General features: G+C 37.3%; 1 protein-coding gene and 1 long non-coding RNA gene across 4 annotated transcripts in view; one reads left to right on the forward strand and one right to left on the reverse strand.

Annotated features, from left to right (window-relative positions):
* Kif4a (kinesin family member 4A) overlaps positions 1-26208 on the reverse strand; it is a 107076-nt gene that overhangs the window by 61045 nt on the left and 19823 nt on the right. For all 3 annotated transcript variants that reach the window (XM_087903098.1, XM_087903099.1, XM_087903097.1), the window contains exons 7-8: positions 2950-3066; positions 1905-2080 (exon numbers count right to left, since the gene is read on the reverse strand). In XM_087903098.1, the coding sequence (XP_087759224.1) occupies positions 1905-2080; positions 2950-3066 (293 nt within the window). The remainder of the gene's footprint in view (positions 1-1904; positions 2081-2949; positions 3067-26208) is intronic.
* LOC146889132 (uncharacterized) overlaps positions 1-26208 on the forward strand; it is a 53015-nt gene that overhangs the window by 8424 nt on the left and 18383 nt on the right. The gene's annotated exons all lie outside the window — the stretch shown is intronic.

Below are 26208 nucleotides of genomic sequence, written 5' to 3' on the forward strand. Positions count from 1 at the left end.
AAAAAAAAAACAAACCAACTAACCAACCAACCAACCAACCAACCAACCAACAAGAAACCCTCAAAACCTTCCACATTAATACAATTCCTGCCTTCACAGTTCCTGTATAAGGACTGTGAGCTGCTCTACAATCATATGTATACCACCACAAATTTACAAAAAGACAGATACCTTTCTATTTCTGTTGAGAATGATTTTAAGCCATGTGTGGTCTCTTCCAGTCCTCTCTCTATCTTATTACCCAACTGCTCACTGGTGCAAGAGAATTGTCTGTATTCTGTCAAGCATGTATTTTAATAAAACACTGATTGGCCAGGCAGGCAGTATAGGCAGGAAAGCCAGACAGGAAGTAGGGGTGGAGTAAAGAGACTGGGAGTATTCTGGGACACAGGAAGCTCTCTCTCCACTCCTGTGCAGATCAACAAGCCAGTCCTCATGTTACACTCCATGAGAAGATGATCTGTCCTTGGTTGCTGTTTCCCTTTTCAGTCTCTCTGGATTAAAGGCTCTCTCATACTTAAAAAGCAACTTAGATCTCTTTGCCCTTGATTACCCAGCCATTGCCTTTTCTCGTTTTGCCTCCCTTAATAAAAAGTCATTCACTTATCTACTATTCTATCTATTTATCATTCACTGACTGGCTCTTATCACTCCCAACTTCACAGTAGTTGCCAACAGATTCCCTGACGATTAAAAAAAAATCAATGGATACTTCTCATCTTTATACTTCTTAGTAAATTTGTTCTTATGGCAATACTTCTTTAAGTGCTCTTGGTTTTGGTGACGTCATTGGTTTTCTTCTTGTCTATTCTTATCTGCTTCTCCTTTATCCATTCTTTAAGAGCTGGTATTCTCAAGTTGTAGGTCTGGACCTCTTCATTTGGTTCTTTAGCAAACATTCAGTGATTACTCCATGTGTGATAACACTTTGTTCTCATGTACTCACTAAGCTCAGATATCATCTAAATGCTAATGCTCTTAGAGCTGCCTCTTTACTCTTCATCTGAGACCCTCTATATCAAGCCTATGTAGTCAGCAATATTTGAGTATTTCTATACATATTCCCTAAACACCTTCCAAATTCAAAATGACCTAAACTAAATATATCACTCCTGTTTTCATGTGCAACTCGGATTTTCCATCTCCTTTCCTTGATTAATATGATTTTTTTTGTAATCCAAGTAAGAAACTTGAAAATCAAACTTGGCTCCTCCTACCCACTTCTTTTCCTACATTAACTTTACAACTAAGCAAATCCCAATATACTTTACTTCTTGTTCTTTGTCCTCTATTTCTGTGACCTTTCCTTCATTTTTATTGCTATGGTCTTTAGTACAGACCATAGTTCTCACCCAGGTTATTACAAAGCCTGGCTTATTTTTTTCTTTCTAGCCAGTCATCTTTCATCTGTTGTTACTGTACAGAAAACAGATTTCCTTCAAACGCATTTCATCAAGTTATTCTCTTACTTAAAATCTGTAGCCCTTAATACTTTCCAGTTCCAAGCTCTTTAACAGAACTTATTAAGGAACTTCAGGATTTGAGCCCTTCAAGGCATTCTTGCTTCATCCTCTACTCTTCACCGTTTTGGTTTGTTTTTTAAAATACAGGGCTTTTCTGTGTAACAGTCCCAGCTGTCCTGGAACTCACTTTGTAGACCAGGTTGGCCTCAAACTCACAGAGATCTGCCTGCCTCCCAAGTGCTGGGACTAAAGGAGTGCACCACCACCATCAAGCTTACTCTTCACTTCTTATCAGTAAAATACCCAATGGCACCCCCTAATATTAAAGGGATAGCTAATACCGTATTAGTAATATTATTTGACAAATATAATAAGAACAAAGAAATAGAAGCTAAAGCATTCCATTCACATACTTGTAACTTTCCTAAAAAAATCTTATACCTGTTGCTTAAGATGATTAAGTTCAGCTGCCTGGGGATCAATATTAATAATAGGTTTGTTCTTGATTTTTCTTGCTCTGTCAGCATAGCGAAGGGTATTTAGTGTTTCCTCTAGATTAGAATCAGCAGGACTCACACAGGCTATCATAAGTGTATGGCTATTGCCTCCTAGAGAATCTGGAAAAGAACAATAAGGGATAATGAAAGGAAATGAAATCAAACAAGTAGGATGCAAGCAAAAGCTGCCTATTTGGACTGATGACTTTGAATTCATAGATGAAAGAAAAAAATCTTAGAGACACTTGATTTGGCTTTGATTTTATTTTTCAGAACTATTTGGCTTTAATTTTAAAACCATTCTAATTATTGTTTGAAAATTTCACACATGCATACAATATATTTTGATTCTATTCACCCCACCCATCCCAGATCAACCATCTGACCCCTCCTAATTTCATCTCTTTTCTTTTTATAGTTCACTGATTAAAATTTATGCTGCATATATATTCATGGGTGTGGGGTCATCGACTGTGATAGCTACAACTTTTTGATTTGTTTCAATATAAGAATAGTAAAACCTCAGATGCGTAAAATGATAGAGATTTAGAATCCTATTTTATATGCCACTAGACTCAAGAGAAACTATGAGTTCAGCAGTTAATCAGGTTTAAAACCAGGCTTGGCTCAGGCCCGTTATGAGCCTCTCCTGAGATTAAATATTCCTAGGATGGTCTGTCAATGTAGATTTTTAACTCTCCAAAGAATTCTTCTTAGCATACTGTCAATTAAAGAAAATGTAACCAAGTTCATTTTCAGGTGCAAGGTCCTAAGTACAGTTGGCATTTTACAGATTTCTTGGCTCTCAAAATCATCTGTAAAGACATTTTCTCATTGTCTTAGAAATCTGATTGCCAATAGCTATTTCATCTTTTTATCAATTAGCTATGGATGTGACAGCCGTCAGTGTTTTGCATGTTTCACCTTTGTTTTCTCCACACTATCATTCCAAACTACCCTCTCTTATTTTAGAGGCACTTTGGACTTACCTTGAAGCAGACGAGTCAGCTTGGAATCTCTGTAGGGCACAAAGCTACCCTTTTTGTCATCTCCAAGAGCACTGATTACATTTCCCAAGCACAGGAGGCCCCGGTTAATGTTAATACCTAATAGTAGGAAACAAAATTTAAACTGCTTGGGAAAACAGTTAACAAATATGTACATTTTTTTCTGATAAAGGAAAATACTTCATAGAAATATCACCATCAATACTAAGGAAATGTCTTAATTCTATTCATTTTTCCAAGAGTGCTGCTTCTTAGGAAAGCTCAGGGTGCAAAGGTCCAAATGTTAGGTTTTGTACAATTAAGTACATTTCACTTACCGTTTCTCACGGAAACAAAGTGGAGACAGGAAACAATTGCTATGACAACCACATATACATAGATAGTAAAGTAACCTTTTGTATCCATTATGACAATCTTTAAACTAAACTGTGAAACCAGGTTTACAACTACTTTAATAATCTTATCATTTTCATCACCATTCTCATTTTACAGGTAAGGAAAGTATTTCAGATGTTAGATGGTTTCCCTATATACAAATAGTAAGTGGTAGGCATGAGATTCCACTTCAGATTTCAGCCAATCTTAAGCTTTTTGCACCACATTGGAATATCATACTTCTTGTTGCTTAAAAAAGGTAAAGATTACTTTTCTACTTTATTATCTACTTTTCTTTTAAAACAGGGCCTCACTCTATAGGCTGATCTCCATTCATTGCAATCTCCTCCACCAGCATCCTGAGCTGGGCTTTGCTACTTAATTCAAACACTGTCAAAATCTTTGAGGTCTCTCTAAAGCATTTGACTTCTCCCACTGTTCCACTGACAGCACAAAGGCTTTCTAGGATGCTGGTTGAGTCCATGGGCTTTGGTGTCACGCAGACCTAGATTTCTAATCCTGGTTCTTTTACTGTCATAGGATCATAGGTAAAATGCTCTGTAAAATGAGGCAACTCTATCTACTTTGTTGGGTTGTTGAAGGAATTATATGAGATGTTATAACTAAAAGGAAATTAAATGTTAGACAAATAATACTTTGGTTTAAATGTTTTTGTCTCCTTAAAAATTCATGTTGAAATTTGATCTCCGAAGCAACATTATTAAGAGGTATGGCCTGGCAGTGATGCACACTTTTAATCTTGGCACACCATGGCAGAAGCAGGAAGATCTTTGTGAATTCTAGGGCAGCCTGGTCTATATACTGAGCTCCAAGATATCCAGGGCTACATAGAGAGATCCAGTTCCAAATAAAAATAATAATCATAACAATGCAAAAAAAGAGGTTAAGGGCGTGATAATACTGTCTCTACTCTCATGGATAGAACGGATCTAGCAACACCTTTTAGTTTTTCTGCCATGTGAGGGCACAGACAAGGAAACCTCATTAGATACCAATTCTGATGGTGACATCATCCTGGCATTCATCAGGTGTAAAAACATAATTTCTACTGTTTATGGATTACCTATCCTAAGGTAGATTGTGAAAGTAGTACAGATGAACTATGAGAACTTGTATCATTACTGTTAGCTCTACTTAACTTTATACTTATTCAGCCATACTTTGGATTCCCTTATAACGTGAAACAAATATATTTACACAATCCTATTATAGTTTAGATATAAAATGTCCCCAGAGGTTGTATGTTGAAGGTTTCCTCCACAGTTGGTAGTACCACTGACAGGTGATTGAACCATGACAGCCCTATCTGTATCAATGGACTAATCCAATGATGAGTTCATAGTTGAATACACTACTAGGAAGCAGGGTCTAGCTGGAGGAGGTAGGTCCCTGGAAGCATGGTTCTGAAGGGTATATCTTTATTTAACTTTATTTTATGTACATTTGGTATGAAGGTGTTAGATTACCTGGAACTAGAGTTATAGACAGTTGTGAGCTACCATGTAGGTACTGGGAACTGAATTCAGGTCCTCTGGGAGAGGAGCCAGTGCTCTGAATGACTGAGCCATCTCTCCAGCCGCATGAAGGGTATATCTTGTCCCTTCCTATTCTGTTGATTCTGTTTTCCAGAGATGAGGTGAATCATTCCTCCCCACAATGGCATTTAACATCACCACAGGCTCAGTGAAGGACTAAGAAACATTAGACGGAAACTTGAAACTTGGAGCCAAAAGATAGCTTCCGTCCTCTAAGCCAACTTTCTCAGAAGTCTCGTTCATGATGAAAAACTCCAAACTCCTCACTGACTACATCTTTCATAGACCCTATTTTATTCTTTCTTGTGACTACCAATTTGAAACTAACATCTCAAGATTAGCTTCTTGGGGGCATTAACTGCCTATTCTGAAGCCACAACCAATCATTTCAGTTTTGTGTTCTCAAGCACTCAATGCACCTATGACCTGCCACTTCCACAATAGCTCTATTTTTATTTCTTAAATTTTTTTATTTGCTATGCATACAGTGTTCTGTCTGCATGTTCACCTGCAGGCCAAAAGAGTGCACAAGATCTCATTATAGATGGTTATGATCCACCATGTGGTTACTGGGAATTGAACTCAGGACCTTTGGGAAAAAAGTCAATGCTCTGAGCCATCTCTCCAGCCCAATAGCTTAATTTCTCTCTCCCCAACTAAAATAAGACCTCTCTTCCCACACATATTAGAAAAGTGTCTTACCCATCCAGCCCCTCTTACCATAGAGGGGTGTGTGTGTGCGTGCGCCTGTATCTCTGCAGGGTGCAGTACTGAAGGAACAATATAACCAAATGAGTTGACTCCATTACAACCATGCTATTGATCTTAATTGAACCTGTGGTTAATTGATGATCTTGTTTGGCTAATTTAACTCATGTGGCAGCTATTCTAAACATTCATCATTTTTAATACTACAAAGCTACCTCACTCTGTATTACTAGATTTTATCAAAAATTTCATGGAGATAATGTTATACACAAAGGCTCCCTAACCTTTGTCCTCTCTACTTTATGCTCTTTGCTTTGCTGTTATTTATTCCTTTGTTTATCCACCTGTTTTGGTAAAAATATCTACCATTATTATGAAGTCTCTGCTCTTTACCTCTGTTCATATTTCTAGTCCCTTTATTGCCTCTGAGACCCAGATGCTTTGAGCTATTTTCCCATTCTCAAACCTTCAGTTAATTTTCCCCACTAATTCTTTCTTTTCAATATATATATTTACATTTTCCTCATTTACATCAAAAACAGTATTCTTAAGCAATCAATCCCTTTGTTTTCTTTTTATTGCCAATTGGAAAATGCAGCACTTTGCAGAGCACTTTATTTCACTCAGGAAGGACCTGCTGAGATGTATCAAATCTGCCTGCAGTACAGGTAACTAATCCCCATATTAGCCCTCTGCTTTCTATTTCATTTTGTTAATAAGATATTAAAATTGAGACTGAAGTGGTAGTGTGTACTCCTTGAATCTCAGCACTTGGAAGACAGAGGCAGGCTGATCTTGGAGATCCAGGACAGCCAGAATTACACAGAAAAAGCCCTGCTTTGAAAAAAAATGAAGACATTAAAATGGTAAATTCTTGGCAAAAAAACAATAAACAAAAAACACGTCATTGTTTGTAGAGCCTTAAAAGCTCTGGTCAAGGTGGCTGGAGAGATGGCTGAGCAGTTAGAGCACTTGTTGCTCTTGCAGGACCCGGGTCTGATTCCCAGAACCCATATTGTGACTCACAATATTTATCACTCCAGTTCCAGGGGAGCTGACACTCTCTTCTGGTTTCTCTGAGCACTAGGCATACACATGGTACGCATACATATATGCAGGAAAAACACTCTTATACATCAAATAAATAAATCTTTAAAAATGTTGTGATCAAGGATGGTTAAAAAAAAGTTGTTCAGATAAAATTATGTGTTCTTTTAAAACGCTGCAAGACTGAAAAAGTCAAACAATAGGAGAGTTGAGAATATTATCCAGTACCACTTCATGCTTATTCATTATGGCAAGAAATAAATAATAAAGGGGAAGTTTTTGGATTTAAAACAGAAATACAACTTCAGAGCTACCACAGAGGCACATTACAACATTTTCAAAAGAAGGGTACATCTGTTGTAGGGAAGAGCCTGGCTGGGAGGAAAATGAAGCAGCTTTATATAGAGTGGTTCTCAACCAGACGATTTTGCTTATTACTGGACAGCAGACAATCTCTGGAGATAGTTACTGTCACAACTTGGGGTGAGAGTTGTAGATGTTTCTAATAGGAAGAGGCTAAGAATTCTGTTAAGCATCCTACAAAAGTACAAGAGAGCTCCCCACAAAGCAATTTAATTCAAAATGTCAACAGTACCACAGGTGACAAATCCTGGTTAACATGAAAGTAAAATTATGTATGGATAAAAGTCAGGTAGATTGGCTGAAGAAATTTCCCCGAAAAACTTAAGTAATAGCATAATATGGTTGTGTTCTCCAGTCAAAAAGGAATGGATTAATCTGTTACCAAAACAGATTTTAAAAGTTACATAGGGCTTGAGATGTAGCTCATTTGGTAGAGCGCCTGTCCAGCATGCACTGTAGGAAGCCCCGGGTTCCAAATCCAGGACTGCATAAACCCGCATGGTGGTAAACACCTGTAATCTCAGTACTAGAGGGTAGAGAGGCAGGAAGGTGAAGAGTTGAAAACCTTAGCTATAAATTAAGTTCAAGGCCAGCCTGAGATGTGTATGGTTCTAAAACAACAACAAAAACAAGCAAATAACCTTAAAGAGGTAATCATTCAAAAAGTGGGAAGAGCGCTTGATTAGGAGACAGAGGACCTTAACTAAAACTTGGCCTCAGTCACTTACCAACAATTTCCAAATTTTCTAAACAAAACAGTGGCAATCCTTTCCTTAGATCATGAGACTATGATAAAAACAAAATGGCATCCGTTGAGAGCCATATACAAGTAATTCTTGTTAAAGGGTAGAAAACCTTAGATAATCTGGCTATTTGTTAAATCATATGAGGCTGAAATTCTGTATCTCCTCTGATGACAATTACATCACCCAGAAGGAACTACAACTGATTACAGAAGTGAATGCTTTTGCTTTCAAGTTAACACAGAACTGACTCCAGAAGTGGAATGATAGAAATCTGGTTGCAGGAGACTAAGGAATATAGACAAATGTCAGTACCTGAGATTTCATAAAAATCATCTCTAAAATTCAGGAAAGAATGATATTTAAGATGCCAATGTTATGAAGTATAAAGGGAAATGAATAAGAGTTTTTTCAAAAGAGAAAATTCAAACTGGCAAGACAGCTCAGTGGGTAAGGGTGCATGCTGTCAAGACTAACAACCTGATTTCCATTCCCAAAACCTACATGATAGAGAGAACTGACACATACTGTCCTCTGATCACACATGTGTCATGGCATACACATGCATATACATACAAATGAATGCTATTTTAAGTCTCAAGATTAATAAAATTAAAATTATCTGCACATAAATTAATAAAATCATTGAAGATGATTTTAACTAGAAATTCTGCTCTTTAGAGTCGTGAAACCACAATACCCACCCCCCATTTTCAATCATTCTCTATCTACATTATGCAAGCCTTTCTGTATCTCTATTAAATGTTGGTATTCCCTTATAACCATGTTACAGTCTTTTTAGTCTATACTCCTTCTGTTTAACCTCCTCATGCCTAGAGTTCCAAGTATCTACTACTATCAGGGCCTGAAAACTATATCCACAAACAGGGCCTTTTTCCTGATGTCCAAATCTGTGCTGTGAGTGCTCCCTGACTATCTTGGTTAGACTAGGACACTGCACAAAAAAACCTGAACAGAACAGAATCTGCTTAGCTGCACTCCTACTCTATTTCCAACACTGTTCCTTTTCATTGTCTTACCTTTAGAAGGTCATCCAATCAATAGCAAATCTGACTCATCCTAGAGTCTCCCTATTGTCACCCCCACAGATCCAAGGCTTTTATTCATTGCACATTTGGTGGATATGTACAATCTCTAGCACTGTGCTAGTTAGCTTTCAGATATATAAAGATGAGTAATATCTACTTTATAGGACTACTGTAAGAATTAAATGAGGGGTTGGAGAGATGGTTCATCAGTTAAGACCACTGCTTGATTGCTCCAGAGGACCTAGGCTCAATTCCCAGTACCCACATGACACTCACAACTGTCTGTAACTCCAGTTCTAGAAGATCTGGCACCCCACAGACGTGTGTGTGTGTGTGTGTATACATATATATAGGCAAGACACCAATGTACATAAAAATAAATAAACGCTTTTTAAAAAGTAATTAAATGAGTTGATTTTTGAGAACTTCAGCCTAAAAGGAGAGGTTGACATACAAAACAAAAACTGACAGTGTAATACTAGAGGAAGAGATGTGTACAATTAAAATGGTTTTGCATAGGATAGAGTGATCAACGTTTCCTGGGAATGTAAACAAAGGCATTAGGAACAGAACTGATGTTTTAACTGGCTCATGAAGCACAAGCAGAACAATGCTGATGAAGAGGAAGGTAAGAAAGAGTAGTACACATGCATTTCACGCAGAGGAAATGACGTATGCCAAGGCACATGTTTGTAAGAAGCTTTCACACATATGATCTACAGGGAACACAATGAAAGTTATGAGACGGAGAAGGACAATGAGATCATAGGACAGCAAGAGATAGAGAATAAAGGGCTTTGTGGGTCATGGTCAGGTGTTTGAATTTATCCTGTAGGCTAGGGATATTCAAACTGTAGTCTCTAGACCTCAGGAATATTACTGGAACCAAATACTACAGAATTTCTACAGTGTAATTTGGGATTTGTTTCTAAATAATTATTTTTATTATGATTTAAAAAAGGGCTAACTTGTTTCTGTTTTAAGTGGTTGTTTCTCAGTTTACCAGGAGGTAAGTCATGTTAAACTTAATATAAGTTGAAAATATTACACCTTCAAGAGGCATTTAATTTAACACACCCAACCTATCCACCATCCTAACTGAACGACATATCAGCTACAGAATCTCAGTTGTTTCCCAGTTGAATAGGAGCTGTGCCTCACAGGCATTGCCAAAGACTAAAGGAGAATATTATACTGCATAGCTCTTGTTAACCAGAAAAGATGAAAATTCTAAATACAAGATGCAGTTTCTATTGAACACATATGGCTTTTGTAGCAGATTGAAGCATAAAAATTCAAAGTGGAGCATTTTGTAGGGGCCACTGTAAGTAAGTCTGAATATGGTTCAGTGACATTAATTATACTCATACTATTATGTATCACCACTATTCAGTTATTTTAATCGTTTAAAGAAATGCCCCTGATGTACTACATGTTAAACTTTAATATGTTACCAGTGCATTAGCATTTAATCAAGGTTAACTTTTTTATTCTGCTGTCTTTGAAGCACATGCACCGAACCTTACATAACAGTCACTTGGGTAATAACAATGAAATGTGAAAAATATGGAGAGTGTGTGGTATCTACAATGGGTTTAATGCTTCTGGTAAGCTTTGGGTGTGTTCTGTTAGACATTTTTAAGTTATAAGATAACAATAAGATAAAATAAAAACTAACATCGGAATTGGACAATAACAAACAGAAGGAAAAGAACACAAAAGAAGGCACAAGAGTCAGAGACCCACTTGTTCACTCAGAGGAATCCCAATAAAAACACTAAACTGCAGAGGACCTGACAGACTTGTGCAGGCCCTGTGCAAGCTGCTTCAGTCTCTGTGAGTTCACATGAGCTTTTTTCGTGCTGATTTAGAGGACTTCTTCTCTCTTGGTGTCCTCCAAGCCCTCTGGCTCTTACACTCTTGCTTCCTCTTCCACAGGGTTCCCTGAGCCTTGAGGGGAGGGATTTGATGAAGACATCCTATTTAGAGTTGAGTATTCCAAGGTCTCTCCCTCTCTGTGGAATGCCTGGCTATGGGTCTGTGTATTTGTTATCATCTGATGTAGGAAGAAGCTCCACTGATGGTTGAGCAAGGCCCTAATCTTTTATTAGGCCCTAATTTTTCATTAGTCAGGAGTGTTTTAGCTATTCTAGGTCTTTTGTATTTCCAAGTGACGCTAAAAATTGTTCTTCCAAGATATCGGAGAATTGTGTTGGAATTTTGATGGGGATTGTGTTGAATCTGAAGACTGCTTTTGGTAGGATAGTCATTTTTATTATGTTAATCCTACTGATCCATGAGCATGGGAGATCTTCCTATCTTCAGTTTCTTTTTTTAATGTCTTAAAGTTTTTATCATATAAACATTTCACTTGTTTGGCTCATTACTTCAAGATATTTTATATTATTTGAGGTTATTGTGAAAGGTGCTCTTTCCTGATTTCTTTCTCTATGATATAGTTTATAATTCTTACAAATTTTATAAATTATGAAAGATGCTAGCTATCTAACTTAGGATTTGAATTTCTTATCATTCCTCATTCAACCTTCTAGACCAATCTAATAAATTAAGTTATTCCTAATACTGTGAGTGGGCTCTTAAAATATTTACTACTAGCAACTATATTATCAGTAGGAAATCTATAAATGTTTACCAAATCTAAATTTATCAATAGCCACATGGTAATGGTCACATATAAAAATGAACACAGAAGGTCTATAAAAGCTGGAATGGAGCAATCTCAAAAATATATTACTAAATGTAAAAACAGAATTAGAATAGTGTGCACAGTATTTGTATAGAAATAGAGATATCATGCAATTACATTTCACTCCGCTAAAAACTTAGGTAAAAAAAATGTCAAGAAACCGGACAGTGGTGGCGCACGCCTTTAATCCCAGCACTCAGGAGGCAGAGGCAGACAGATCTCTGTGAATTTGAGGCCAGCCTGGTCTACAAGAGCTAGTTACAGAGTCATAGAGAAACCCTGTCTCGAAAAACCAAAAATAAAAGTGTCAAAAATGGCCTCATATAAAATTTGAAATCAATTTTTATGTAGCATAGTAACTCCTCCAGTATGTTGTACATCTCAATAAATATTATTCCATGACACTAATGTTTCCACCTGTTGAAGGACATTTAGGTTCTTTCTAGTTTCTGACTACATCTGTTCAGGAGCGGTCAACATTCCCCTAGTGTTTTACATGAACAACCTCTTCATTTTGATACTGGGACACAAACACTGAGTCATATGAAAAGCACATTTATTTGTTTCACCCTAGACGGGGTATCAATAGGTAACCCAGATTAGCTAGAGATGTACTTTGTAGCCCAGGCTGGCCTCAAACTTTCAGAATCTTCTTGCCTCATCACTTTCAGCAATGGAATCATGTCTGTAACTCAATGCCCAGCAACCTGGTTACTGTTATGAGTAATCATGGACCTATTTTTCTGAGTGGGGTCTAGAGTTTTAAATTAATACTAACAATGTATAACATATCAAAATTTTCACATCCTTCCAGAATGTGGTATTGGCATTAATTCTCCTTTTAGTTATTCTGAGAAGTATTAAGTGATACCTCATTGTAGTTTTAATTTATATTTCCTCAATGACTAAGAGTGTGATATCTTTTCTTTATTTACTATCTTCTACATATAGTCTTCAATGTGGTATTTGCTTCTTTGCCCATTTTTATTGGCATTATGATTTTTTAATTTTTAGGGGTTTTAAAAACATTTATTTGTTTTTCCTTCTGCCTTCATATATGTGCACCGAAGGCTTGTAAAGGCCAGGAAATGGTGTTGGATCCCCTAGAATTGGAATTACAGTTGGCTATGTGCTGCCATATGGGTTCTGGGAACGAAACCAGGGTCCTCCAAAAGAGTTGAGACATATCTACATCCCCTTGGGTTTTGTTTGTTTTTAGGTAGGATCTTACTCTAGGCAAGCTTTGTCTTGAATTCACTAGAATTCCCCTAGCTAGGGTACCAAGCACTGGGATCACAGGTGTGAGCTACCATGACCAGCTTTATTTTAGAGTTTTGAAAATTCTTCATATATTTCACATACATTTCCCTTCTTAAACGCACTGCATTTTTAGCATAGAAAAAAAAGTTTGTGTTTTTAAAAATTTATTTTTACTGATATGCATGTAAGTCTATGGAAGGAAGCATCTGCCATGGAAGTGCAGATGCGCAAGCAGGCCAAGAGATATAGGTGCTCCTGAAGCTGGAGATACAAGCAGATGGATGCTGAAATCTAAACTTGGGTGCTCTTAACCAAGTCCCACTAAGAAGCATAACCTGACTTTGAAGGTGTACCAACCCCAATGCCTTAATCTCCTGAGTGTCGGAATTGGAAACACAAGCCACCATGCCCAGAAATAATGGGAAATTTTGATATGTAAGTTAATATAAAAATTGAAATGATAAAAATAGCTATAAAATTCTTATGGTGGGTAAAACAATGGTTCAATTTTCAAACTAATTGCTGGGTAATCATGAGTACTTAAGTTTGGAGCCCCCAGAATCTATGTATAAAGCTGAGGATGGCAACGCATTCCTGTAACCCTAGCACTAGGGAGACAGTGGATCCCTAGAGTTCATAAGGTAGTTAGCTAGCTGAATCAATGAGCTTCAAGATAGGTGAGAGATTCTATTTCAAAACAAACAAACAGAGAGAGTAATCAAAGCACATACCCAAAGTCCATCACAAATCTTCACATACATACCCATGATATGGGATTCCCCTTTGTATGCTATGAACATGTTTTATTAGAACTGGTTAATAAAGAACCTACTTTAGCCTATGGTAGGGCGGAATATAGCTAGGTAGAAAAACTAAATTAAATGCAGGGAGTAAGAAAGCAGAGTCAAGCAGATGCCATGTAACCACTGAAGGAAAAAGATGCTAGAATATCACCAGTAAGCCACAGTTTTGTGGCAATACAAAGATTAATAGAAACAGGTTAATTTAAGATTTAAGAGCTAGCTAGGAATATGCCTGAGCCATTGGGCAAACAGTGCTATAATTAATATAATTTCTGTGTGATTATTTGGGTTTGGGAAGCAGGGAAACAAAAGTGCAGTCTCTGTCTACATACACCCATCTGTACTCACCCCCTCTCTACATTCACAGATTGGGTGGCGGCTAGAGAGATGGTTCAATGCTTTAGAGCACATTCTGCTCTTATAGAGGACCTATGTTCAGTCCCTAGCATCCAAGTCTGGTGGTTTAGTTACTTCAGAGTCAGAGGAACCAAAGCCATCCTCTGGCCTCTCTGGGAAGCTGCACTCAGGTGCAATACACAAAGACATATAAGCATACACATGATTTTAAAATAAAATAAATATTCTATTTAGCAAGTATTTATTTCTCTGTGTACATGTGCCTATGTTCAGGCACACATGCCTTGGTAGACAAGTGGAGATCAGAGGGCAGCTCTCTGATTGCTTTTCTCTTGCCACCTTGTGGGAACCAAGAATCAAACTCAGACCTTTAGGCCTACCACTTCTAGTCACTGAGTAATCAATCTTACTGGCCACACAGAGATTCTTAGAGTGACTTACTCAGTATCATAAATTTGAACTTATAACTTGAGAGGTGGAAACAGGAAGATTGAGAGTGCAAAGCTAGCCTTGGCTACCTACTGAGTTTGAGGCCAGGCTGTAATGCATACTCTTGCCTCAAACAAACAAAAATAAATAAATAATATAAATACATCTAAAACCCACTTTTGCTTTGTAATGTTTTGATATTATTTTAAAATTATGTGTATATGGGGGAACCAAGAGAATTTACACTCAAGTGTCCTTGAAAGCCAGATGTTGGTGGAAGTTAGAGAGGATGTAGTTGAAGGGGAAACCCTATTTACTGCTAATGGGAATGTAAACTTGTATGGCCACTATGGCAGTCAGCATGGAGGTTTTTCAAAAAACTAAAAACAGAACTACAATATGACCTAGGTATTTTTGAGCGTGTACTCAAAGGACTCCATATTCTACAAGAGATATTTGCACATCCATGTTTATTGCAGCTCTACTCACAATAGCAAGGAAGTAGAATCAGTCTAGATGCTCATCAAGTGAAGACTGAATAGGAGAAACACTGTACATATATATACAATAAAATTATATTCACCTGTAAAAACCTGAGTTCTATTCCCAGTACCAGAATAAACATACACAGTCAGGGAGCACGTATACTTGATGCAACCAAGTTTCTGAAGGCAATGGGAAGGGGAGAAAACCCAGCAGAGAACACTAAGCTGTAATGGTACTGAGATCTGAATCAAGACAACTATGTAGACAGTGATGAGTTATAGATGACAACATAAGTTGATGGATGTGGACTGAAAATACACAGGGGCCAGAGAGTGACATTACAGTTCTCTGTCACTAGAGAATTTTAAGTCAAAAACTCTATGAAATCATTTTTAAAAGGCAATGTCTAACCTTCAAGACAAACTGGGCTTTAAAGAAAGGTTGTGTTAGAGACAGTCTGATTGTGAGGGTAGGGTAGGGGCAGGCACACATTGTGTTCTGTGCAAGAGGAGGAGAAGGCTGTGAAGAACATACACAGAAACTGAGCATGTTGTGGGGGCCACATAGCTTGAGTGGATAGTGTGGGTAGGGAAGCTATGAAAGACAGCAGAGGAGCTAGGGTAGAGCTTGGGAGGGGAGTAAAGTGTCTGGAAGGCCAAGTGGCAGTGTTTAGAGTTCATCCTATATGTAGGACATGATGCTTCAGTTTGTATCTGGAACAGGTATCACACGCAAAGTGGCATCTTAAGAAGCTTGGTCTAGCTGTAGTATTTGGAATGGAGTGCCTTTTAATGGTCCAGTCAGGAGGCTCTTTTCCAGATGTACAGGATGATGCTATAAACTTGGCAGAGACAGCAGGAACAGAATGGAAGTGGGTGCATCTCCACACTAGTGCTAAGAAAGAATGAACAGCAGGTAGTGGGTACTCATTCCTAATTGGGGAGATCATGCTGAGTGTAATAATTAACCTAATGGAACAGCAAAAAGAAAAGGAATCATGTGAATTAAAAAAAGAACTAAGAAAGTAAGAATTTACAAATCAAGGGAATTTCAAAAAAGGGGGAGTCAATTATAGCATTAAAACAACTCCTAATGATTTATTGCTATACCCATACATCAGTATATCTTATAACCCTCATGAGAGAAACTTTTTCTTGAAGTAAATGGCAATTAACAGCAAGACACAACTGTCAACATGCAGAGAATATGATACTGTGTAGTGCTCAGTCCTAAAAATAGGACATCTCCATCACACACACTCCTCTTAGGGATTTATGAGAATGAAGATGAGGATGAAGGATGGAAAGACGATAAGAGTCAAAGGTAGTGAATGACATCAATGAAACAGGGTAGATATACATATGAATTCACAGCACTTGTGACAATATGAGCACGACCTGTGTGAGCTCAAGATAGACAAAATCCCAGCATGGAGGGGGAAAGGTGGGAACCCCTAGCTGAGGAGCTATTGGTATTTGGTTTCTGGTAGGAAAGTCAATTTTCTTTTCTGGTGTAACAACTGACATACTGACCACACTCTAGGGCAGGACTCACACAAAGCAATAGTCAGGCAATACAAACTGGACTTGATGGGGAAAAGGAGAGAAGAGAACATGAAGTTGGGTGAGTAGGGAGGTAGAGGAAAGAAGATGATAAAATATGTTGTATCATTTTTAAAACATCTTAGTTGAAGTGTCAATGCACAGAGAGGTCGGATAAGTACTTAAAGAACCAATTGGTTCTAACAATTAAAATATTCGTGGTGGATCGTCTACATACTGGCACTAATAAAAGCTAACACAGACTACTGAATCTAGAACAAAACAGGTTGCTGGATACAAAATCAACATTAATAAGTATATTTTTGATCAGTTCATCCTATCACTTAGGAAGGAGAGGCAGGTGGATCTGTGTGTTCAAAACCAGCATTGTCTACATAGTGAGTTCCAGGACAGCCAGGGCTACATGGTAAGAACCTGTTTCAATAATGATAAGACTAAGTGAATTTTGTTTTTATGTATACCAAAAGTAAAGTTAAAAAAAATATGACTAAGGAGATGGTTCAGTGGATAAAACACTTGCTGTGCAAACTTGAGGGCCTGAGTTCAAACCTCTGATCCCACAAACAAAATTAAAGAAGTTAAGCCATGGCAATAATATGATTCTATATACAAAAATAATTGAAGTGTTATTATTTCATTAAAAAGCCATTAGAATTAATAAATGAACTCAGTAAAATAGCAAGATTCAAAACTAACAAAAATCTTTCTTATGTATCAATAATGAATCTACTTAAAAATTATTCAAACAATCTAATTTGTGATAGCTACAAAAATAAATATATAGGAAGTGAAACACCTATACAGAGAAAAATTTTAAAAGTCTGGTGAGTAAATTGAATCACACACACACAGATACACACCAGAAAATGTTCCCATGTTTGTGAGTTAGAAGAATAGATATTGTTAAAATGTCCATACTGTGCTTGGCAGTGGTGGTGCACACCTTTAATCCCAGCACTCAAGAGGCAGAGGCAGAAGGCTCACCAAGTTTGAGGCCAGCCTGGTCTACAGAGTAAGCTCCAGGACAGCAAAGGCTCTGTCCTGAGAGAGAGAGAAACCCTGTCTCGGGGAGGGGGGGAAGGCAAAATGCTCATTCTGCATCAAAATACCAATGACATTACTCACAAAAATAGAAAAAATTAACTGTAAAATTCATATTAAAGAACAAAAGGCTCCAAAGAAATTTTGTGTAGTGATGAACAGGGACCAAAACCAAGACAAGTACTCTATCACTGAGATACATTGTGAATTTTCTTTGTGTTTCTAAGACAGAGTCTTGACCTTGAGCTCACTATGGCTAACCCTGAACTGCCTCCATAGTGTTGGGATTACAGGTAAGTGCCACCATTCTCAGCTAGCCAAATCAATATTAATCTCCACAAATAGCTGGAGGGATCACAATACCTAATTTCAAGACACACTACAGAGCCACAGCAGTCAAAATACCATGGCCCTGGAAGCAAGACAAACATGCAAACCAATGTAACAAAAAACAGACTCCAGAAATAAACCTAAGCATCCACAGCACATTGATGTGTAACAAAGATGCCAAAAATGCATTGGAGAAAGGACAGCCTTTGAAATAAATGGTAGTGTAAAACCTGGGTGTTCACATGTGAAGAGATGATACTTAACCCTTATCTTTTAGTCTGCACAAAAATAAACTCAAAATGGATGAAAAGTCTAAATGTAAGCCCATAAACTACTAGTAGAATACAAGGGAATTGTTTCAAGACACTGGTATGGGCAATAATTTTCTGGATAGAACTTTAAAGGTACAGAAAACAAACGTAAACATCAATAAAATGAATTACAAAAAGTCAAAAACCTTCAGCAAAGGAAAAAATCTAAAGGTAAAAAGATAAGCTACAGAATGGAAGCGACAGAATGGAATGTCTTTTAACATTTCATCTGATAGAGGATTAACATCCAGAATATATAAAGAACCCCAAAACCTTAAAAACACACACAATTCCATTAAAATAGATAAATGACTGAAATAAATACTTCTCAAACTATAAATCACCAATAAACTTGAAACATATGCTCATGATATTTGGCTATCAGGGAAATGCAAATCCAAGTTATATTGATACTGTCACTGTATACAAACAAACAAACAAATACTGGCAAGGATGTGGAGAGTAAAGAAGTCTTATACACTGTGGAAATTAGTCTGGCTGTCACAGAGAACAGAATGGACACTAGCTAAACTAAAATTAGATCAACTATATTATCTAGCTCTCCCAATCATGACTATATAGCCAAAGGAAACAAAATAATGCCAAAGGGCTATCCATTTACACTTATGTTTATTATGGCACTAACCAGGATAGATAACTCAGCAATTAGCCTAGGTGTCCTTCAACAGAAGTTGAAAAAAGTTAATTTGGTATATATACACACAAGTGAATATTATTAGCAGTAAAGAATGAAGGTTTGCCTTTTAAAGTAAAATAAACAGAATTGGAGGACATTATTTTAAATGAAGAAAGTCAGACACAGTAAGATATAATATGTGTTCTTTTATGTGGAAGCTAGAATTTTTTAAATTAAATGTGATGCATTACCTAAGGAGGACAGAAGAGGGTATCAGAACCCCTGGAACTGGAGTTATAGATGGATGTGTGCTGTCATGTGGGTATTGGAATCAGAACTGGGTCCTCTAGAAGAATAGCCAGTGTCTTTAACTGTCTCCAGCCCATATATATATGCTTTGATGTTTATTAATTTATTTAAATGTTTTCTCTGTGTGTGTGTGTGTGTGTGGCTGTGGTGCGGTATGTGTATGACCTATCTATGCAAATGTGTGTGGAATCCAAAAGTCATTATAGGTGTCTTCCTCTAATGCTTCCCACCTTATTTTTGAGATAGGGTGTCTTCCTGAAACTGAATCTAGATTGGTTAGACTGGATTGGTTAGATTAGCTAGTGTGGGGGACACTACCTTCTTAGCCTCTCAAACCCAGGACTATAGATGCATGCTGCCATACCTACTTTTTATGTGGGTCTGAGGGATCCAAACTCAGGTCCTCACATTTACACTGCAAGCATTTTGACCACTGAGCCATCTCCTCATCCATCCATCCATCCACCCACCCACCCACCCATCCATCCCACCTACCTATCTACCTGTGTGGTGGGATATCTCTATTGCCCAGGATAACCTCAAACTCCTAGACCCATAAGATCTTCCATGCCTTAGTCTTCCAACTATTGGACTTACAGATACCTTGTCACCACACCATCCTAATTTTTTCTTATAAAGTACCCAGAAACAGATCAAGGCAATATTTGGGCACTTAATTTACATCCATCCATCCATTAGCTAGATGTTGTAGTGCAGGCCTTTAATTCCAAGCACGCTGGAAGCAAAAGCAAGTGGATTTCTGTGAGTCTGAGGTCAGCCTGGTCTACAGAAGAGAAGTCCAGGATAGCCAGAGCCACACAGAAACCCTGTTTTCAGAAAACAAACAAAACCCCATATGACCATACACATTTAAAAAAAATAGGCTGCTTCTCAGAAGGAAAATGATTATTTAAATAGTACTAGGACAAATAAATATTAATATGGAAAAACTAGAACTATTTATCATAAATAAAAAAGCAAGAGAAATAATCACAATAAATACCGACAAAGGTAATTTTCTTTTTATCAATTTTCTATTAAGAAAACCCAAAATAAAGAAAACTCAAGATTCTAGTTAATAAAACAATTCTATTGGAACAGATATTATCAAATGGATGAATTTCAAGAACATAACGTTGAGGAAAACAGAAGATACATACACAATGAAGTCATTTATGTTTAGAATTTGGTAGAATATCAGTACTTATTACTAAAAGATACAAGGATAGAGAAATTAATGGAAAAGAGAAATGTGGCAGCCCATACTTAGAATAGTAGTTAAATCTGTCCTTAATCCAATGTAACCTGACCTAACTCCTTAGACTGCTTTGGTAAAACAAACAAACCAAATCAAAACCTTAAAAATCTCAGCAGGAAAATCCATCCTTTCTCAGCAAGGAAACATTCGCCACAAATGACAATCCCCTTTGTATAGAAACCCATACTCTGGTTTTCTAGGCATCACACCATCCTGTCTCCTCAATGTCTTTGACTGCTTTACTCTTGGCCTTAAAATGTGAGTGTTCCTCACTAATATGTAATGTTGGTTCTCTCGTTATCTACTTGCACAGTTTTCAAATATTTGTCTCTAGTCCAGTATCCTAAATTTACTACTCCCTCCTGGACCTTTACTAATATGTATTTCAAATCTGATATATTCCAAATCAAATTAAAAAGTTTTCCCTCTGTAGTCCTTTTCCTACTAGTCACTTCACAGCAAGGGACACCACAAGAAAAGCAGTTAGATAATTTGTTATTATTGCAGACATCAGACTTACACAAACTGAGATGACTATAATGTCACTTGGAGATATAATCTTCTGTAACTGAGGTTGTGCATGTGGCCCACTGTTGACAGTCATGGTTATGTAACATGGCTGAGCTTTATTTCTGCCTTTCCTACAGTTTTAGCACCTTCTACTTTATCTAGAACTCAACTGTGTGTGTTTTTTCCATTAACTTCTTTGCCTCACAAATCAAATCAACCACTTGGATACCTGCTTTCCTCACTCTCCGTAACACAACATGTAGTAATTTTCTGACTACTATATCTACCCTGTTCAAGTATTATGAAAGAGCTAGCAATTTTTTTATTTCTTAATAGGTAGAAAGTGATTCCTTTTAGAGGAAGCATCTTTGAGAATGGCCACTGACATAATTCCACTGGTAGAAGCAACACTCATAAGACCCTCTTCCATTCTCAAAAGCTTAAAACGCTAACAAGCACCTATAAAACTCCTAGAATGCTTAATTCAGCTGACGAAGTACACAAATATTAGTAACATACTCTGTTACTTATTAGAGACATCGCTCAGAGGCCTGTCTCCTCCCATTTTATATTCCTCTTTAGGGCTAGAATTAAAGGTGTGCACCACTACCACCCAGCCTCTATGGCTAACTAGTGTGGCTGCTGGTATTAAAGGTATGTGCAACCACTGCCTGGCCTATATTACTGACAAGTGTGGCTGCTTTGCACTGATCTTCAGGCAAGATTTATTAAGACACAAATAATACATCACTATATTTCCCCTTTTGTCTAAAATAAAAAGGCTATAACTAATAAAAAATTATATACAATAAGTACAATAACTATATACAATATATACAGGTAATAAATAGATCGGCAATGTCTAGTTCATTTGCATTTGACAAATTCAGAAAAAATATTTCATATCTATCCTATCCTGATGAGTTCAAAATGTACCTAATTCACTTTCTATTCTGATTTGCCTTACCAAATTATCTTTTTATGTCTCTCAAACATTTACACTTTACATCTCTTTAGTGAGTTTTTTATCTGAGTCTGGTAAACAAGAAAAACTATAATTATAACTATCAGGTCTTCAACTACCTCAGAGATCCGAGAAGGAAATATTAACTGAGTAAGCAGGAAGTGTAAGCAAGTGACTTTCAAAAAATGTGAGAAATGACAAAAACAGCTGGCTGCCTGGACAGTCACCCAAAGTTGGGTGACTGCAATGTTGGGGCATCCATCTTCACACTATTGGCTTAAAATAACTGACAGACTTTTCCATGAAGCAGGATATTCTGAAGTGCTGTCCTATTTTGTCTTGACAAGATTTGGCAGTCATTCTCTTTTGTGTCCTGCTTGTCTCATTAGGACAGCATACTGTCAACAGTAAAGGCAAGGGCATTTTCTTGCCCAGAGGCTTACTTTTGTCACAAAGAAAGTAAACTCCATATGGAGTTTCTTCGAAGCCCATCAACTTCTCTGAAGTAGACTGGGGCTGCCAGAAGCATACATGTCTCATTGTCATAAAAAAGAACCTAGGTTATTAAAACATCTTAAGTGCCATATTCTGTAGATCTCTGGAGTGTTTCGAAGATTACTTGTCTATTTAAAATTATTTGTTTGACCTTGAAAACATACCTAATGTGACTACAAGTTTAATTGTAATAGGTGACTAATTACTAACCTGTATTTTCTTATTATCCTAAACAATTGGTAATAGTAACTTTCAATAACTAGAAATTCGCATTACATTGTTAAATGAGCTGTATAGGTGCAGTGCCTTGAACAAGATTAGAAAGATGTATAGTAGGCTTTAACAAAATTAATCTTGAATTTGTATCAATATACAAAACAACTTTTTTTAAGCTCTGTCTGCACTGGACCAGGTGGGGTGGGAAGGATCAGGTGGAAGGAGAATGGAGGTAGAGAGTACTAGGAGAGACTATTAGAATTAATGCAGCATCTTGAGGATGAGCTAGAAACCTACTGCAATGGAAACTCCCAAGAATCTATGAGGGTGACTCTAGCTAAGACTCCAAGTAATAAGGGTTACAGAGCCTGAACTGGTCATGTCCTGTAACTAGGTAAGACTTCCAGTGGAGAGACTGGCACACCGACCCAACCACATAACCCTCCACCTACAATTTATTCTGCCTACAAGATGTGCTAGGGTAAAGGTGGTACAGAAATTGTGGGAGTGGCCAATTAATGACTAGTCCAGCTTGAGACCCATCAGAGGAAGTTCACCCCTGACACTACCTGGAGGGCCCAAAAATCTAGGATAGAACCACACATAACTGACAAAAAAGTCACTGAAATGATTCCTAATGATATTATGCTGTACTCGTAGATTGGTACCTAGTCCAACTGCCAGAACTCTAAATCTCAGTAAAAGTATAGTATGAAACCATTTGAATTATGAAAATGTGAACAAGTGGGAACCCTCATACATCGGAGATGTAAAATGGTACCAAGTATGTTAGAGTTTGTTAATCATTTTCTTATCATCTTAAGCATGTATTTACCCTCTTGAATTACTAGGTATGTCCTGGAGAAAAATTAAAACATGTTCACAAAAGGGCACGTAAATGTTCTGAACAGCATTATTCATAATGGATAAAATTTGAAATAATTCACCAACGTAACAGAAATAAAATCATTATATAATCAAAAGCTAGAACATTATTCAGAAATACAAAAAAACCAATTACTAATCAAAGCAAGAATATGAATACGCCTCAAAAACATTATGCTGAGCCTGAAGAACTTAGCTCAGTAGTATAGCACTTGTCCAGCATATGCAAAGGTTATTTAGTTCAGTCGTCAGCACTGCAAAGGAAACAAAAAGCCTCAATATATTGAGCAAAATAAGCTAGGTGTATGTCACACACACACAACATCATCATAGCTAAAAGAAGTCTAAGAATGTGCAAAATTACTATGGGGCCAGAAAATAGTAATTGGCTGCTTCAAGTAGAATGGAGGTAAAATAGGCGAAGGAAATTTCTGGGTGGGATGGCAATGTTGTCTAAAGTTTTGGGTAGTTGTGGGATTTTTCTCTGTGGCTAAGGAAATCCCCAGAGGGTAGGTTCATTTCAAGGATTTCCTTACATGGAAGCCTGGAGAAGTCATTGAGTGAAGCTTTGAAGGTGAAGCCTGGATTCCCTTGGAGAGCCCAAGATGTTGGAGACGCCAGAGCTGTGGGACACCTGCTGAGGAGAGCTGCTAACAGTGAGTGGAACCAGTCCAAGAGAGAGAAGTGCACTGCAGTTACCACAGCTGAAAGGAGTTGGAGGTCTGAAGAGTGTTTTGACATCAGACAGAAACGCAGAATTTATTCTAAAAATAAATATTTGCTTTGGTCAATATTTTCTCACTATGTTCCCTTTCCTCCTTTTTGGAATAATATGCCATTGTATGTTGGAAAGTATGTGATCTGATTTTTGATTTTCATTTTATGTGGGGGTTATAGTTAAGAGACTGTCATGAGTCTCAGAAGAGTCTTTTGAACATTTAAACACTATTGAGACTGATAGACTATGGGATGGGGACTATTGAAGTTTGACTGAAGGCATTTTACATTATGATATGGCTAAAAGTCTATGGGGTCCAGGGAACAGAATGTGGTAGCTTGAATAAAAATGACCTCTTGTAGGCTCATATACTAAATAGTTTTACTTTTAATATGCAAGCATGCATACACACACACACACACACACACACACACACACAAAAGACTTTGTGTCTATATAAAACTTAGGATCCACAATGAGAGAAAACATATTTTTCTTCCTGACTTAATTTGTTTAATATAATCTCCATTTGATTCTACTTTCCTGTATGTTGCAGAACTGTTTGGCTAAAACAACCAAAATCTGCCTTATTTTTTAAAAATGATTCATTATTTACATATGAGCATGTGTAAACATGGAAGCCAGAAGAGGACATCAGGTGTCTTCCTCCATCATTTTGTGCCTATTCTTTTGAGGCAGGGTCTCTCCTGAAGTTGGGATTCATGTTTTCTCAACTAGGCTGGAAGCCTGCAAACCACAATAATACTCCTGTCTCCACCCCATTCTGAGCTGTGGGTATTGACAAAAAGTCTGGCTTGTTACAGGAGTGCTGTGATTCAAACTGTGGTCCTCATGATTGTGCAGCAAATTCTCTAAACTGCTGAGACATCTCTCTAGCCTCAGTCTGAAGGTCTTACTATGAGTCCAGTCTGGCCTAGAACTTATAATCCTTTTGTTTCAGCCTCATTTTATACTTTGCTAATCTTTTTTTAAATCATCCCTTATATTTGAATGGCCTAGAAGTGCTGACTTGCTGGAGAAAGTGTGTCATTGGGGGTGGGCTTTGAGGATTCAAAAACCCATGCCAGGCCCTGTCTCAGTCTCTCTCTTTCTCTGCTTGTGGATTAGGATATAGCTCTCAGCAATTCTCCAGCACCCACCTGCCACCATGCTCTCTGCCATGATAATAGACTAAGCCTTTAAAACTGTAAGCAATCACCCAATTAAATGCTTTCTTTTACAAGAGTTGCCTTGGTCATGGTGTCTCTAGCAATAAAGCACTGACAAAAACAACTGTGAAGTAATGGATATACTAATTAGCTTGACTGTGCTAATATTTTCACAATAATATTATCAAAACATGATACTAAAGGTAGTATAAACAACATATAGGATGTTTATTTATAAATATAAAACTCAAGCAGGTGGATCTCTGTGAGTTCTAGGCCAGCCTGGTCTACAAGAGCTAGTTCCAGGACAGGCTCTAAAGTTACAGAGAAACCCTGTCTTGAAAAACCAAAAGACAAAATAAAATAAAATAAAACCTCAATAAACCTAAAAAGAGAGAAAAAAAATCACTCCAACAGTAGCTAATTCTAAATGTTCAAAGAAAACCAAAATAATTGGGGGAAAGCATATACAAAATTTGAGGCTTGCTCAATCAATGAATAAAGGCTAAAGCAGAGCTGTAAAGTGCTTGAGTGTGGAAGGTGTATCTCCCTACATGTGCAAAGTCCTTGGTAAATAAATGATGGGAGATTTGCAAGTCCAAGCATTTAAGGAAACCTGTGACTAATCATTAGCTAATCACTAAACTAAGTAAGCAGAAACTTCTGTGATAGCAAACTAGAGAGAACAGAAACTACACAGAATTAACTCAAGAAAGTTACAAAACTGAAAACAAACCAACAACAACAACCAAGAAATATATGAAAGCATAAAAATAATGCAACCATGTCAAAAATAATGAAAAAGTACTTGACAAATACCCATATATAATAAAAGCAATGCTCAGCAAACCAGACATAGTGCTTCTTCAACATGTGCGAAGGCTTCTATGTAAAATGCATAGCAAACATACACTAAATGTAGAAAAAAAAATTGTTGTTTTTTTTCTCTCAAG

The sequence above is a fragment of the Myodes glareolus genome, chromosome X (genome assembly GCF_982192425.1).
Source record: "Myodes glareolus chromosome X, mMyoGla1.1, whole genome shotgun sequence".
Classification (NCBI taxonomy): Eukaryota; Metazoa; Chordata; class Mammalia; order Rodentia; family Cricetidae; genus Myodes; species Myodes glareolus.